General features: G+C 41.6%; 1 protein-coding gene across 1 annotated transcript in view; it reads left to right on the top strand.

The window, feature by feature from the left end:
* Positions 1-16,206, top strand: part of MAP3K20 (mitogen-activated protein kinase kinase kinase 20) — a 132,712-nt gene that overhangs the window by 102,413 nt on the left and 14,093 nt on the right. The window contains exons 12-16 of the mRNA XM_048484851.1: positions 5,720-5,764; positions 7,196-7,226; positions 7,307-7,446; positions 9,172-9,234; positions 11,943-12,035. Of these exons, the coding sequence (XP_048340808.1) occupies positions 5,720-5,764; positions 7,196-7,226; positions 7,307-7,446; positions 9,172-9,234; positions 11,943-12,035 (372 nt within the window). The remainder of the gene's footprint in view (positions 1-5,719; positions 5,765-7,195; positions 7,227-7,306; positions 7,447-9,171; positions 9,235-11,942; positions 12,036-16,206) is intronic.

Here is a 16,206-nt window from a genome sequence, read left to right as displayed (position 1 = left end):
AAATGGTAATACTTATGCATAAACCTTCTTAGGATTGCTCCTTTGGTATTAAATACCATGCAAAATAAAAATTTTGTCATGTCAGATAGCTGCAGCATGCTACATGGAACACTGGTAAGAAAACAGAAAAGGGCCAAGAAGTTTTCAAAATGTTTAATGCATATTTGACATATGAAGATTAGCCGGGTTTAATGGCATGGATTTGGAGCAGCTTCAGTTTCAGCCACAAAATGTTATGCGTTTGAAAATGTTGAACGTTTTGACAGCCCCCCCCCCCCCCCCCAAGAATCAAATGAGACTTTAAGTAGGTTTCTGTTATTTTGGGTTGATTTTCTAGCACTGGTAACTTTGTTCTTGAATTCAAAAACTGAAAGTGTCATAAATGAATTTAGAGAAATATTTACCTCTTATCTGTATGATCACTCCTGGAATATTTTGTAACTCGGAAGTGTTTTGAGAATTTCCAGGGAGGAGAAATCTAAGGCAAAGAGACATATCTTCATTTGCATGCATTGACAGTCTCATCTGTAATATTTTTGTGTGTTACTAAGGAAAAAGAAATTGGTTAGTGTAGCCCTCCTCCTGGTTATCAGTACCATCCTAAGACAAATTTCACCTTCCTAAGTCCATGGAAGTTTTTTCAGTGCAATCCTAAACAGTTACATTATTCTAAATCCACTGAAATTAATGGGCTTCAAAAGAGGGTATGCTTGGGATCATGTTGATGATTTCTTCTCATTTTGGGAATTACAACCATTTCCGGTTATGTATCTAGTATAATTTAATAGAAATTTGATATGTATGAGCCCTAGTCCTAAGAAGGGCAAGACTGTATGCAAAGATATGTTTCCAATGGTTCCATTTTCTCTTCCTTGTCAACAAAGCACAACTTTCTGAAGAAAGATAAAAGTGACTAGTAGAGTGCATGTGAGAAAACTCACAGGGTTGGATCCAGACTAAATTATCCAATGGCAGAATGGAATACTCCTTCCTCCATCTTCCTGCAGTTCCTAAATCTCTGTGAAATGCTGCTTGTGGGGTGGGGTGGGGGGAGACACATGAGGGAGGGTCTGCAATGGAAGGAGGAATTGTTGGAAATTGCTGATTAACAGCCCCATCCAAAGGGGTGGGTGAATCTGCCTGTGGGAGTAGTGTGCAGCTACGCTGGAAGATTTGCCCTCCCCTAGGTATTGTTGCTCCCCTTCCCAGTGTAGAGGGGACATGGCCGAGGGAGGAACTGACATTACTCAGCTCTCTCCTGGCCATTGCCGCTGCTACATTAGCAGCCCTGACTCGGGACATAACACCAGGGACGGTGCGAGGGGGAAGTGTGCCCTGTGCGTGCGTGCGCCCTCTACCCCTCCAAGCCCCCATCTGCCCCAGAACACCTCCGCAGGGGCACGCCCAGTGCGTCACCTCCCTGGTCCCCTTGGCATTACGCCTCTGCATAACACCACCAAAAAGGTGGCGTAAGTCCATTAAGCCCAATTGGGGCTTCCTGGTGGCAGGGAGGCTTTTTTGCATTGCGAGTCTCCCCACTCCGTCGGGAAGCCTCCATGAGAATAGCAGCACAGCCAGGCACCTGGGCCCTTGGAGGGGGTGTGTGTGTCTGGATCCAACCCACAGATCTTTATGCAGTCCCCCTTTCATTTTTTATACCCTCTCCCTGTTGATAATCTAGTTATCAAGCAGTAATAATGTGTGTGACTCTCTTGATTTGGGCATATAGATAATTATATGTGTACCATTATACGAGTCTTGCAACCAAACTAGTGATTTTTTTCCCACTTGGACCCTGCTCCCAAGTACTATTATCTCTGATGCCAACAAAATCCATTTCTCTGGTTCTCCTTCCTTCCAGTGTCAAAATAATGTCTGCTGAGGAGCAGTGCAGTCCTAAATAGAGTTATAATCTCCTACACCCATTGCATGCAACAGACTTGAAGGGAGGAACTTAGCATAGGGCAGGGGTCCTAATCTTTTTCAGCCTGTAGGCACCTTTTGAATTCAGGCACAATGTTGTTATTGTGGCCACAAAATGGTGGCTGCAGCTTACCTTCAATCACACAGTAAAGACCTTTGTGCTGTGGTGGCAGCTGCTGCCAAATCAATGTTTTTAAAAATCTGCACAGCCAATCAAATATCTTATAGCCAATCAGAAGCTTTGCTGAAGCAAAGCCCCACCAGGCCCCACCTACTTTCTAAACAATATAGTGCCTATGTACACCATGTTGGGGAACCCTGGCTTAGGGGGATGACACTGTAGGTGTGTTGATTGACAGAACAATCTGTGTCCTGTTCCACAAACCATGCAGTGTTTGACCTGAAAGATGTATGGGTCACTTTGACTACTACAAAATAACTTTTCAGCACACATTTTATTTACCGTTTTAACGTTTGGGTGTTCGTTTGTTATAGCACTACAGTAAAAATTATTCACCTCAGTATTTTGAGAAGCCTCATTTTTGATATTACAATGTGCAACCTTCTGTAACCAGGTGGCACCGTGATGCTGGATATACAGGCAGTAGTTTTTAGGAACTTGAAGTTAGTGGATTTGTCCTTATCTATGGCATGCATGCTCACTTTTTTTGTTCTCCTGTAGTCTCTAGTCCAGTGGGTTTTGTAAACTGCTGAAGTACTACAAACACCAAAAATCACATTCGGGCAGAAACAACTGAAGTGTGTTTGTCAGGGAACTTCAGGCTTATTCACTTTGATGTCCTTAGTGGAAATCGCAATCTGCTATACTCTGGTTTCACATAAAGATGTTAGTACATTGTATATTCCTCCACCACAGAACAAAGCATGCCAGACCTTCTTTGTTGTAGAATGCTCCACCTGGTCCTAGTGCTGATCTAGCAGATTTATTTGACCAGTTGCTCTCTGTCAGTCTGAGCAATCTCATTCCTCCAGGAGTAAGTAGAGGAAATGAGCACTTCGGGGGAGGGCGGTATACAAGCATAATAAGTAAATAAATAAATGGGAGATTTCTCCACAGGACATGAATGAATTGGGCCCCAGGACCCTAACTAACCATCACATCTGTACAGCCTTACAGGAACTATCCCTTGATGGGTTCTCAGCACGTAACTAGTACCTTTTCCCAACAGTGGTTTCAATAAAACAAATGGATAAATTATGACAATTGTTTACATAAAATCTGTTACAAAGGTTTGCTGGGGGTAGCCCCCCTTTTCTTCTCAAGTTTAATAAACACTTGCAAAGTCTGCCTTAGGTTTTCTTGAGTGGTGTAGAATGGTTTTCAAATTGCCGCAGATGGCAGCTTCAGTAAACATTGTACGTTGTGTTCAGAAATCTGAAAGGCCTCTGTATCAAAGTCTTGATGTAGCACACTATTTTATTTGCTTTGCCTTTGCACTGTTGAAATGTTTTGTATTGGCTAATAAGAAAACAATATTACTTGTTTGCCAGACATATATGAAATGTAAATGGAGAGTATTTTCACAGTGTTTAGAAAAGTTCAGCCTCTTTTTTTTCTAAAAACTGCTGTGCAGCGTGAACTCTGTGCCAAACTTACTGCAGTTCGTAAACAAAATATTTAATTTGTATAGAATGTGAAATGTTACACTCTTGCATGGCAAGACCTTTGATAGCTAGTATTTTTTTGTTCCTTCTGACACTCATTATGTGAAATCTTGCTTTATCCACATCATGGCTTTGCTTTTCTAGTTCTTAAGAGAATAAATAGAGGGTTTTTTTCCTATTTAGCATCATACGTTTCATTTGTTTGCGAGCAGTTTCCCTCTCTCTTTATTTCCATCTATGCCTTTACAATAAACATTTGACAGTAAAAAAACACACCTGTGGTCTTGCATAAATATTTTAGCATTTATGGGGGAGGGGTGTCTATACTAGCTGCTTCTGCTCCCAGCTGTATCCCAAAGTACACATTGAATTTTCTATCAGAGCTCATCTTAATGGGTTTTGCCCTGAGACAATTATTATCACTTTCCCTCAATATCTCTAGCAGAACTTTCTTTGGCTTTTTGCTACACCCGGCCTGGAACCTGATTCTTGTGTCGAAATGATAATCCAAGTAGTGACCCGTGTAGCTATTTATCTGAGAATTTACGAAGCAGAATCCTGTGTTAGGGCTGGAGGGGGATCAGCTTAAGCCCAGTTCCAGGAGACTTCCTCAAACTTAAGCGGTTCTTTGGCTTCTGAGGAAGTCTAGTGAAGAAGTAGGATAGAGGCCATTCATGACTGGAAATACCAATATGCATGTAGAGAACCAGCCATACGAATGGGGTGCACACCTTCGCATGGAGGCGCATTTTGTTTTGGGCCCTGCCTCCCTGCAAAGCGCAGGGAGGCAGGATCACCCCAGGGCAGTGTTATGGCCCTTTTTCCCTGAGTGGCTCCGCAGGTGGGAGCTGGGGGGCTGCGATTCTCTAGTTTGATTGGGTTTTATCCCGCCCTTAACCTGTATTTATTGGCCCATGCAGAAAGGGCCTCTATATATCTTATGGTTGAAATGCCTACTCTGATCCAATATACTGCATGTCACATGCAGCTATATATACAATGAGAGCAGGATTTAGGCTGAAATGAATTTGCTTCCCTGGGAAAGACAACCTTGTGCAGACCTTTTCAAGCCTGAGGCTACTGTGGTGCAAAAGGTAGTTCTTAACTGTAAACTACCTTGAGCAGGACTCTGAAGAGGTGGAAAGTTATAAATATTTGTCATAAATAAATAAAAATATTTATAATATAAATAAATAAAATATTGAGAACCGAAAGATTTTGAAAGCAATAAGGTTTAAACAACCCATCACTGTTGTACACATAAGACTTACCTTCTCCAAACAGACTTCAATCCCTTAGAATTGTGAAGTTTCTCATTCCTGCAATTGGTAGCTGTCTGGAAGCCGCTAATGAAATGCTGCTGTCACCGTGTTCTGGAATCAACTGCTTCAGTAAACCAAATATAGAAAATATTTCAGGAGGGGAGGATGGGGGGAAGGAAAGAATGCTAAGTCCACTGATAACGTTAACATTTTAAAATAAAGCAATAATGTTAATAATATGATCTACTTTTTTATACACAGAACGCACAAAAAGAAAATGTACAATTTGTTCATTCTCCACATTTTAACTGAATATGATTTATAATACTGATACTTTTGACCAGAGCTTATCTAGTGAAAATGTAGCCTGGTTTTCCGGGCTCTCCCCCCCCCCCCCCCATGACCAAACAAATTTTTTTCATCAGGCCACCCTGAAGTCAGTGTGAGGAAAGGAGGAGGGGTGTGGGGGGCAATGTTCTGCCCCCACATGACTAAATGGCCACAGCCTGGGGACATTTGGCCACATATGTCCCCCTGGGTGGTACGCCCCTGCTTTTGACAAGGTCATCTTATCTATCTTCAGCTGCTCACCTGTTCTTTGGTACATTCAGTGCTCACAGAAAGGGTATCTCAGTTGTTGTATAGTGATGTAGAGCCAGAATGGTGTAGTACTTAAAATGTCCAGCTGGGATCTGGGAGACCCAGATTAAAACCCCCACCATGAAATTTACTGGGTGACCTTGAGCCAATCATCACACTCTCAGCCTAACCTACCTCCCAAGATCGTTGAGAGGATAAAATGAAGGACCGTGTACACTAACCTGAATTTTTTGGAGGAAGGGCCTGATGTCTAAGTAAAATATGACAACAAAGAAAGATGCCTTTTTAAGATCCTGTTTTTTATCTAGTTGCTGCCTTCCTTTCATATCGTTGAATGGACTGAAGAAGATGTGGTAAGAACCTTCTCTTTAATTATAATTAGAACAATCCATGTATAGGAACAGTAGGTTTTTAATTAAATGACCAACTATTGTATAAAATACTCAAATGCACTGAATAATTAGTACTTTAAGGTCTATCCTTTTATACCAGCCTCAGTTTGTTTAAAGATGAAAATGAAGGCCATGGTCTTGGAACCAATTTAAAGGATGGATTGCACAAAGTGTGTGAATATTACGGACTGTTTATGAATTTGACAGGAATCACGGTAGTGACCCGATCAATCATTATTTTTCAGAAAGCCCCTTTGGAAGCTGGATTGGAGGGTGGTGGGTAAAAGCTCTGCCACCTAAGTTCTGCTGTTATAGTTGTCATTTGGAACCCAACCATATGCAATTTGGGAGTTTTATGACTGCAACTCTGGATGTGTAATTTGACCTTGTTAAGCAGTTATGGGGAAAGCCATTTTGGATTATGGCAAGAGGGAGTTAACTCTTCATCACCGTTCCCTATGCCAATTCCCTAATTCAGAATTGCCCTGCCTAGGATATTTTCCCTGTAAACCACAGGGCACTTATCTATTGTTCTCCTATAAAACTTTCAAGTATTCTGGGGGCATTTTAATTGGGAAAATGGACTGGAAGTGAAAATGTTAATTTCCATCGACCTGATTTGTATGAATCCCCCCAATGGCTATTTAGGAACAAATCGTATGTCAGGAGTTCCAGTCATGTAAATTCAGTACCCCACTATATTTTGTCTTCAAAATACAGTACCCCCCTCCCTTGCATGCCAACCCTCCCCCCTCTCCCCTCCCCCTCCCTTCGCTAGGGTGGGGGGCCCATGTCCAGATGCCGGGCCCCCTCCCTCCCTCCCCTCCTCCTGCATGCCAACCATCCCCCTCTCTCCCCTCCCCCTCCCTCCGCTAGGGTGGGTGGGCCATGTCGAGATGCCTGGCCCCATCCCTTGCATACCACCCCTCACTCCCCTCCCCTTGCATGCCACCCCTCCTCCTCTCTCCCCTCCCCGTCCCTCCGCTAGGGTGGGTGGACCATGTCCAGATGCCGGACCCCCTCCCTTGCATGCCACCCCTCACCCCCTCCCCTCTCTTGCATGCCAACCCTCCCCCTCTCTCCCCTCCCCCCACTAGGGTGGATGGGCCATATCCAGACTTCTCTCTTGCCTCTTAGTTGGCAGTCAATAGAAGAATGGCTATGGGAAGTGAGCACTCGTATGCCAGATTTTGCCCTAGGATCTATGTAATTCCTGGTCTCCGATACAAGACCACTCTAATCCTGAAACAAACCGCTCCTGTTCATTTCTCAAAAGTTACAGAACTGTAATTTGTACGTCTCATGTTTTCACATTAGATGTTACCTATATTTGTACATTTGGGGTCACCTAATTAATTCTAATTTTTTAAATGCTGTAATTTTTCTTCACAGTACTCTTGGATGCAACAACTTGTTAGAAAAGGTAATATTCTTGATGTTCACAAAGTTGACTTTTCAGTGACCAATTCTATGGATTTTTGAACAATTTCTTTTTACCTTAAGGTGATACGTCTGGCGAGATGCATGTATATGCCAGTTTGTTTAAAGAACATCACATCACAGGCAAACGATTACTTCTTCTACAAGAAGATGACTTGAAGGACATGGGAATTGTTTCCAAAGGCCACATCATTCATTTGAAGGTAAATCTGAACGGTAAACCGTTTGCTATTAAATGAATAAAAGACTACTGGTGGCAAAAAGATCTCCAGCTTGCAAAAAGAAATGAAAGCAAACTAGAGTCATGTTTTATAACCTACTGAACAAACTTGTCAAACTTTGCTTAGGCGGATTCCACATGGGCCCAAAACAGAAGTGTGAAAACAGTGTAAAATGGTTTATACCATTTTCACTTCTGTTTTTGGCTCATGTGGAATCTGCCTTAGTGATAAAAAATCCATATATCTCTATACTTTGCACGTTTGTTGTGAGGGGGGAAGGGCAAGGAGATTGTAAGCCCCTTTGAGTCTCCTACAGGAGAGAAAGGGGGGATATAAATCCAAACTCTTCTTCTTTTCTGTCGCATAGGAATTCAGAAATTTATCTCCTCAAGACTATTCTGACATCACGTTTATTTCATGCTGAACTCACATAAGAACACGTGAAGTCCATTAAACTATTACCGTCAGTCTTGTCTAGTCTGACTGGCAATAGCTTTCTAGGATCTCAGTCAGAGGTCTTTCACAACACTTGCTACCTCTTAACTAGAAACGACAGAGATGAAGCTAAGACTTTCTGCTTGCAAAGCAGATGATTGACCACTGACCCACAGACCCCTGTTTATCAAGGGGATGTGTGATGTACAGATATCATGGGGAAAGGAAACGTGGGACTGAACAGGGTAGTGGAGAGTTTCTAGAATCTCAGGGTAGTGATGTCAGAGATCCTCACAAAACTTGCAGAAAAAATATTTGACAGTCAAAGCAAACCCAATTCATCACAAAACTCCAAAATGGCTAAGGGAAGAGGTCAACTTTTTGCTGTCCTCAAACTACCAGGAAGTTTTCTTGATAACAGACTGAAGTGAATGAGTTCATTCTTCGTTGGGGATGACAGGAAACAAATTCCCTGGACCTAGTGTAGGTAGAGAGAAGTGGGCTCATGGGAAGTATGCCTTGTGGGTTTCATCCCAAGTCAAGTTTCCCTATGCCTCATCAGTGAACGGTTATCTCTTCATTGTATCATATGTCCATGGACTATAAAGCCAGGTCTCAAAAGATGGCTGGTTCTTTGAGTCCACAGATCAAAAGGCCCAAGTCACAGTTCCAATAACACTTCTATTTTTATGCTGAATACAAGACATTTCCTTATTGCTTCAAAACATCTAGCTGGACCCTAGTTGGGTTGGAAGTAGAGGTTGGAAGGATCTGGAAACACTGACACATTATAGAGGAAGAGGTTTCCTCTCCTCCCTGTTTAAGATGGTAGTGGAAAATAGGAACGAGTCTATGTGACCTACAGTGCAAACAATCACCATAGTGTTGGCCAAATGAATGTCTTATTTAAATCTCTGCTTCCCATGTCACAGACATGCTTGAGTGACTGTGTGACACTTGGCACATTTTACTTTTCACAATGTAGAAATTAAAAGTTGATGTCGGGGTGGGGAGAGTGAAGAGTTTCCTCACAACAGAGTTTCCTCACAACAGTTTGCCTCTCAATCTAAGCTGCCTCAGTTTTAGTTCTTTCAATGCTCATTGTATTATATTGATATAATTGAAGCTGTTGCTATTTTCCTGTCAACTTACAACTTTAGAACTATTTGCTAGGCATCAAAGGGAATGTTACTGTCTCTGACTTATCAACTTGAATAAATTCCTGCATGTGCTACATTGTGCTATGACATTTATATATATTTTTCCTTGTAGACTGCCATCGAGAAATTAGCTCAGGATTTCCTCAATATGTTTCACTTTCCACCTCTGATTAAGGTAAATGTGATTTTTATTTCTAGAAGTAAAACTTTTCAGTCAACTTTGGGGGATGAAATGCGTTGTGTTATTAGTCTCAGATTTGCACACAGGAATCAGACAGGTGTAGTTCTTACTGAGATGGTAAAATGGTCCCTGAATTATCATACCGGTACTTCTAATTGTGGATATCAGCATACAAAGTAGAATGTTCAGTTCTTTCCAGATAGAAAGCTAGCATTTCAGGAAAAAAGGATCCAAGCTGAGCATTATAGCTGGCAGCTAGCTTTCTGTGTGCAAGGAGCATTTAGACATGTGAGCAGCCTGAATAATACAGTGCAATCTGAAGCTGCCTCTACTTATCATATCAACATTGGCCCTTTCCCCACCTACCGTTTGCTGCGCGCTACTGCCCCCAAATAGCACGTGGTCCAGCGGTGCTCCCCACGAGTCCGGACAGCGACAACGCAGCCGCCCCGAGACCGCGCTCTAACGTCCCTTCAGTGCGCGTCATTTCTGATGCTGAAGAAACGGCACCTTCTGACCGGGGCAGTGGGGAACACGACCCTGGGGCGGAAATTGCTCATGCTCAGAGTAGCGCGCTGCAAAACGTAAGTGGGGAAAGGCCCATTGTGCTCTCGCTGTGCTAAAGCAGCAATTCACAACTGGATTTTTCTTGTGAAGACAAGACAGGCCCCAGTCTTAGCATCTTACTAAGAGCTACACTTCTTCAAAACAACTATTCTGAATGAGACCTTGAATCTGTGTCACAGTAGTACATACCATTGTTTGTTTCTTCCACATCAAGAAAATGTTTATACTTGCAAAATAAGCTTCTTCCATGCTAAAGTCTGGGACCTGAAGGACAGAAGACCAATCAAGTTAACAAGCTTTCCTGTTCCTTCAAACTCTTCTGCAGAAGCAAGCATTAAAACTGAGTGACTTGACTTTATCTGAAGATTCGTTTCTTGGCAGTCAAAATCTCTCAGGTGAAAGAGAAATTGGTCCAATATAAAAACTCACTTCTGTTTAATGTCAAACTACTGTCGAGCAAACTTCTCAAATACAATTGATCCAATATTACTGCATTTTGTGATAAGCCAGATTTAACTTTCAGACTCCCAAATGAGCGCTCAGTATTTTATTGTAAAATAATCAAGCAATATCCATGCAAGCATGTCTGTATTGGAATTCTGGAATTCTTTCAGATATGCCTTGAATCAGAAGACCGCAGGGCCATCCAATGCATAATTACACTCTTCTAGGTCCATTGATGGCACTTCTGGATACTCAGAATCCACCTAGTTAGGGAGTTAGCATTCATCTTGATCACAACTAGTCTATACAGCTATTAAGATCATCATGAATGACACAGGCTACAATCTGAAGGACATTTTCCTGGGAGTAAGCCTCAGTGAATAATGTGAGACTTGCTTCTAAGTAGACCTGCTTAGGGTTGCTCCCACAGGACTCTGGAGAAGCAGAATAAAAAGCTCCTAAATAAATAAATGCTATTTTACAACATTTTTGCTGCTCTTCCACAGAACCTGTCTAAGGCAGCTTACAAAATAAAGCATAATTAAAGCATAATTAAAGAATGTTAAAAGCTGTTAATTAAAACTCAGCATCGGAAACCTAGCCAGAATGTAAAAGCATAAATCAGTAAGCAACATGTACTAGGGAAGCCAGCCTCCAGGAAGCAACAGGAAGTCTCTTTTCTTACTTCGGTGTCACTTCCTGTTCTACACTACCATCACTGACCCATGTGATATCTGGAAGATCCTTGTTGGGTAGGTATGTAAAAAATGTGTAATGGCCAAAGGCCATTACAATATAATGAAGACAACAGCTGAAGCACTGTTAAAAAAGAACAATAAAAGCACAATAAAACTTAAAGTTAAGATGTCTGGGGCCAAAGCGTAACATAAACTGCAATACATTTAGGCCTGCTCTCAGTCTTAAGCTGGAGCAATTATTGGGGCTGAATGGAGACAGGGAGAGGAGCAGAAAATCCTAGGCAATTGTGCTGCACATTGGCTTCCTTAGGGGGCTCTCAGACTGTACCCCTCTATGCTCTGCATATCTCTATGGACTGTTGTTGGACCTCCACAGGAACTGTTTGGCCACTGTCTGAGATAGGATGCTGGACTTGATGGACCATTAATCTGATCCAGCAGGGCTCTACTTATGTTCTTATGCTTTCTGTTGCCTACCCTTGTTTGGCTAGTTATATATTGGCCAGCTTTACATCATAAGGGAGACAGGGCCAGCAGACTTCATTGTCAGGCTCCAATCTGGTCCTCACTGCATGTTTAAAATCAGAAGCAGAGCGAGGGGAAACTGTGCCCGGGGCATGCGCGTGCCCTGCGCCCCTGCTGCAGCAGCAGCTGCCCCCCCCCGAACGCCCCAGCCACGGCCCTGCCACACCTCCGCCGTGGCTCCACCTGGGACATCATGCCCCCCCATGGGCGCTACGCCACTGTTTAAAATAAAGGGGGTAGAGGAAGAGTGGACATTCAGAGCAGCAAATTTTCAGCTAATCTTTAGCTGCTAAAGACATGGATTGGGTCAGAATCATCTAATAGCATTTAAAGTTGTGAATTAGATAAGACTAACAAGAAAAAAGAGATTATAAATGAGTAGTGCCTGTGTCTGTGATATACATGAGAACTATGGTATACATGAGAACTGAAATGGAAATGGCAATTTATTCTTTGTTTCTATCACAGGACTCAATCAGTGAAAACGAAACAAGTGAGGAGAAAGTAGTAAACCTAGAACTTGTATTTGGTTACCACTTAAAGCCTGGAACTGGACCTCAGGTAAATGAATGACTATGACATTTTTTATGTGTGTTGTTCAATAGACTGGTAAGAATATTATGTTTGGAGTGCACTGCTGAGAAAATGTAAATATAATGTTAGTATCTATCATGATTCGCGTTCTTAAGACATGGCAGATTGAAGATGCATTACACTTAGAGCATCAACATAGTCCTTTTGGGAAATTCAGCCATCTTCCACTGTTGCTATTTGTGAATTTCTCACTTTTTTCAGTAATGTATGTTAAGAATGTGTGGGTGTGCGTGTGTGGGTGTTAAAGTGCATTGGGACTGAATACTGCTAAATTACCAGTCTGATCCTCAGACTGTTGATCTAACATAGAAATGTTCAGGCATTTTGCACGTGAAACTCTTCAATTTTCTTTGAGCCTCTCATGCAGTATCTATAGGCATGTGTGACCATTGTTCATGTGAACTAGAAGACAAAAGAGAAGTATTTCTCATCTAAATGCTCCTTCTACCAATGTGAATCTTACAATTACGTTCCAGACAAAGACTTGGATCCACTGGGTCATTTCTGCACGTATCAGCCTTTCTGCCCACATCACTCAGCAGAAGTTGACGGGATTGGGTTGCAACTAGGGAGAAATTGGTCTATTGAGTGACGGTGTGTGTGTGTGTGTGTGTGTGTGTGTGTGTGTGTGAGAACAATCAATTGGGGACAGCAGAAAGGGAGCAGGCAATAAAAGAGGAAAAACTGAGGACCGATGTAGATCATGGGATTTCCCCTTCACTGCAAGTTCTTATGTGTTATGGGTGCTAATCAACGGACTAGTGTTGATGGTGTCCTTTACACTTCATGACCGTGAAGTGTCCAATAATGAGTTGCAATAATTAGCTGCAAGTCACATGTAGAGTTATGTTGGAAGGGCTCTAGGGCAATAGGCAAATTTTCAGATATCTTCCCCAAACTAATCTCAACAGAGATCCAGCATCCAGGTTTTCCTGGAGTCTTTTCAACAATATATATATATTGTTTGAGATTATTTGTTTGTCTGTTATAGCTATTTGTTGTTATCCTTCAGCACAGGCAGCACCAGAATATCCATTGGGAATTCTGACTCCCTTCAAAACCATTCCAACCCTTTAACTGTAAACAGGGCTCAATAGAATAAGGTGCCAATGGGGAGTTTCTGAAGACAAGTATCTGCTTAGGATATTCTAAATACACAATATTCTTTCTTCAGATTAGACTAAACAGTCTACGGTTTTATTATTCTTAAAATCTTCAAGTAGATACTAAAGTTGTGGCTGAAAGGCAACTTTTATGACCAATAGTCTATGTTTGGCTCACGGCCATATCATCTGATGAATCCTACTGCGGAAAAATTGAGTTCGCTGCAAAATTATTGAGCTAAATGGAAACAATAGTTTGGAGATCATGAAAAAATGTATTTAGTCTTAAAATACTTCCCCAGAAAATGAATCAGTACTTCGTAAAAAAAAAAATGCTGCCCTGACTAATACACGATTGCTGGGTGGCTTGGTTTATCACACTTCCAGACCTGCCACCACAACCTCCGTTCTGCAGTGTTGAACTGATGCCACTCCAATCCCATGTTGTGGTGCAGTGTACTTTAGGATCAGTTTGTGAGGGCTTTAAATGCCCTGTTGTAATTACTTGGTGGTGGAAAGTGCCATCAAGTCGCAGCCGACTTATAGCTATAGTTTTCAAGGCAAGAGGCAAACAGAGATATTTAGTCACTGGCAGAACCTTTTTAGCAACCCTAGATTTCCTTGATGGTCTCCCATCTAAGTACTAACCAAGGTTGACCCTATTTAGCTTCTGAGATCTGACAAGACTGAGTTTATAGGAGCAGCAGTGGCGTAGCGGTTAAGAGCAGGTGTACTCTAATCTGGAGGGACTGGGTTTGATTCCCCGCTCTGCCTCCTGAGCTGTGGAGGCTTATCTGGAGAATTCAGATTAGCCTGTGCACCCCAACACACGCCGGCTGGGTGACCTTAGACTAGTCACAGTTCTTCGGCGCTCTCTCAGCCCCACCTACCTCACCGGGTGTTTGTTGTGAGGGGGGAAGGGAAAGGAGTTTGTAAGCCTCTTTGAGTCTCCTTACAGGAGAGAAAGAGGAGATTTAAATCCAACTCTTCTTCTTCTTCTTCTGAGATCAGACAAGACTGAGTTCATTAAAATTAGAGCTTGGAATGGACTGGAAAAATCCTTAGGAAAATTCCTTTGGGGATGGAAAACCCTGAGACAACAACAGCTCCTACTCTTGGAATATAATTTCTTGTCTTAGAATTCTATCCATCTTAACTGCTGAAACCTGCTGTTTTAAAAGTGCTCAAAATAAACATTTATTTCTAGTACCTCAGCAATTCATTGTTATGCATAAATTCCACCTCACAATACTTGAAACAAAAACAGCAAGCAAAGCAGAATGTCTTCTTTTTAAAAAAATAGTGCCTGTTTTAATTACATTTGAGGCCTAATTCTACAGTTCTACTTCAGCCAACATTCTCACCTACCTAGCTAAGGCCCTTAACAATAGTCAGATCCCTCAATTTATCCTACCAGCTAGTGTTTTACTCCATTTATTTATAATTTTTAATAAACACCTTTTCTCTAAAACCTTGTTTTTTTAAAAAAAATCCAAAATAATAAAACAAAACCTGCTATGCCGAAACCTCCCCTGTGCCCGTGCTTACTTGGCAGTCATCTCCCTTGACCCAAGACAGAGGCCATTGTTACGGCTATAACACATTTACATATTTTGCAATAAAACATCAGTTATTTGCATTACTGTGTCAAGTTTTATTTGATTCTTTCACCTTAAAATGACTCATTTTCCTTTCTTGTATTTTTTTTTAAAAACCCAAACTACTCTAAGCTTGTTTGAGAATAATCAAAAATTGCCCATTTAGCTAGAAGTCATTTTCTTTTCAAAAGGCAAATGTTATTTAATCTTTCAGCTGTTCTTTGTGCCATCATAAATACTTTCTTTTCAGCACAGTTGTGGGGACTGAAATGAGCCCGCTAATTGCCTCCCATTTCGACTGACATGTGGTGGTTTAGTGGAAAGGGAACACAGCAGGGAGAAGGAAATAGGAGGCTGAGAAAATGAGAGCTAATTATTTTCACTGCCTCGTGTCAGGCTCTGTGTCAGCCTTGTTTTTACAAACTGGAAGGTTTAGCACTAAATAAAACAAACTGGCGTCATGTTTTTATATACTGGCAGTGTCATGGAAGCAGCTGCACATCTCAAAGACAATATAATGCCTGCGTTCGCATGGACACCATCTGACAACCACCGTGAGCCACCGCTAATGAGGCTATCACAGTGGTGCCAAGTGAAAGGTGCTGAATTATGTATGATTCTTCATCAGTACGGCAATAGTCCTGTACATCATTACGAGACATTGTTTTTGCCATGAAAGAGATTAAAACATCCTTAGTTCCAGATCCTGCAACCTAAACATGCTACAAGAGGTTATTAATGGAATTTTGAGGGAGAGTTTTTCTTGCACATTTCTTTATGAGGAAAAAGGAGGGGGGGAATAGCTCTCTCGTGGGACAAAGCAGTAATGGGTCGTGACACTCTATATAAAGAAGAGAAGCAAATTAACCATACTTGTGTTATCTCCCTTTAAATCTGGCATAATAAAAAACTGGGGTAGCAAAGTTGGCCTTAATGATAAATAACCCAGGTGCTAACACTCTAGATGTTCCAAGTCTCATTGCCTTTAGAACAGCAGGTTTCAGCAGCTGAGGGAGATAATAGCAAAGAATGTAAAGGAGCTCCCGGGGGCCAGAATTATCAGTACACTACTACTTTTAATACCAGCATGATCAGGCTTTTCCTCATGTTTGTTTTATCTTCGTGTCACATCTTACATTTTTCAAAACTCAGTTGCCTGCTAAGATGGTGTCTCCATTCCCCCTTAAATTTCTTTCCCTTTAAAAAAAGTTGATTAGGAAAAAAAACCCCTAAAATATAAAATTCAGTCCCTTGTTCAAAATTTACAGTCAGCCCTGCAAAATTTTAAATTGGAAAAAAATGTTATTCAACCAGAGTCTACAGCTGCTTCTATTTTCCACAGTGGAATTCAGTATCTGTATATAGTATGGTCTCCATGATAAACTCAACATTTCTAAAAAAACCCCCAAAAAACAAGAAGGCTCACCACCATTGTGA

This window comes from Sphaerodactylus townsendi, linkage group LG02 (genome assembly GCF_021028975.2).
Source record: "Sphaerodactylus townsendi isolate TG3544 linkage group LG02, MPM_Stown_v2.3, whole genome shotgun sequence".
NCBI lineage: Eukaryota > Metazoa > Chordata > Lepidosauria > Squamata > Sphaerodactylidae > Sphaerodactylus > Sphaerodactylus townsendi.
The sequence above is the reverse complement of the archived record's forward strand: the minus strand, read 5'-3'. Positions and strand labels throughout refer to the sequence as shown.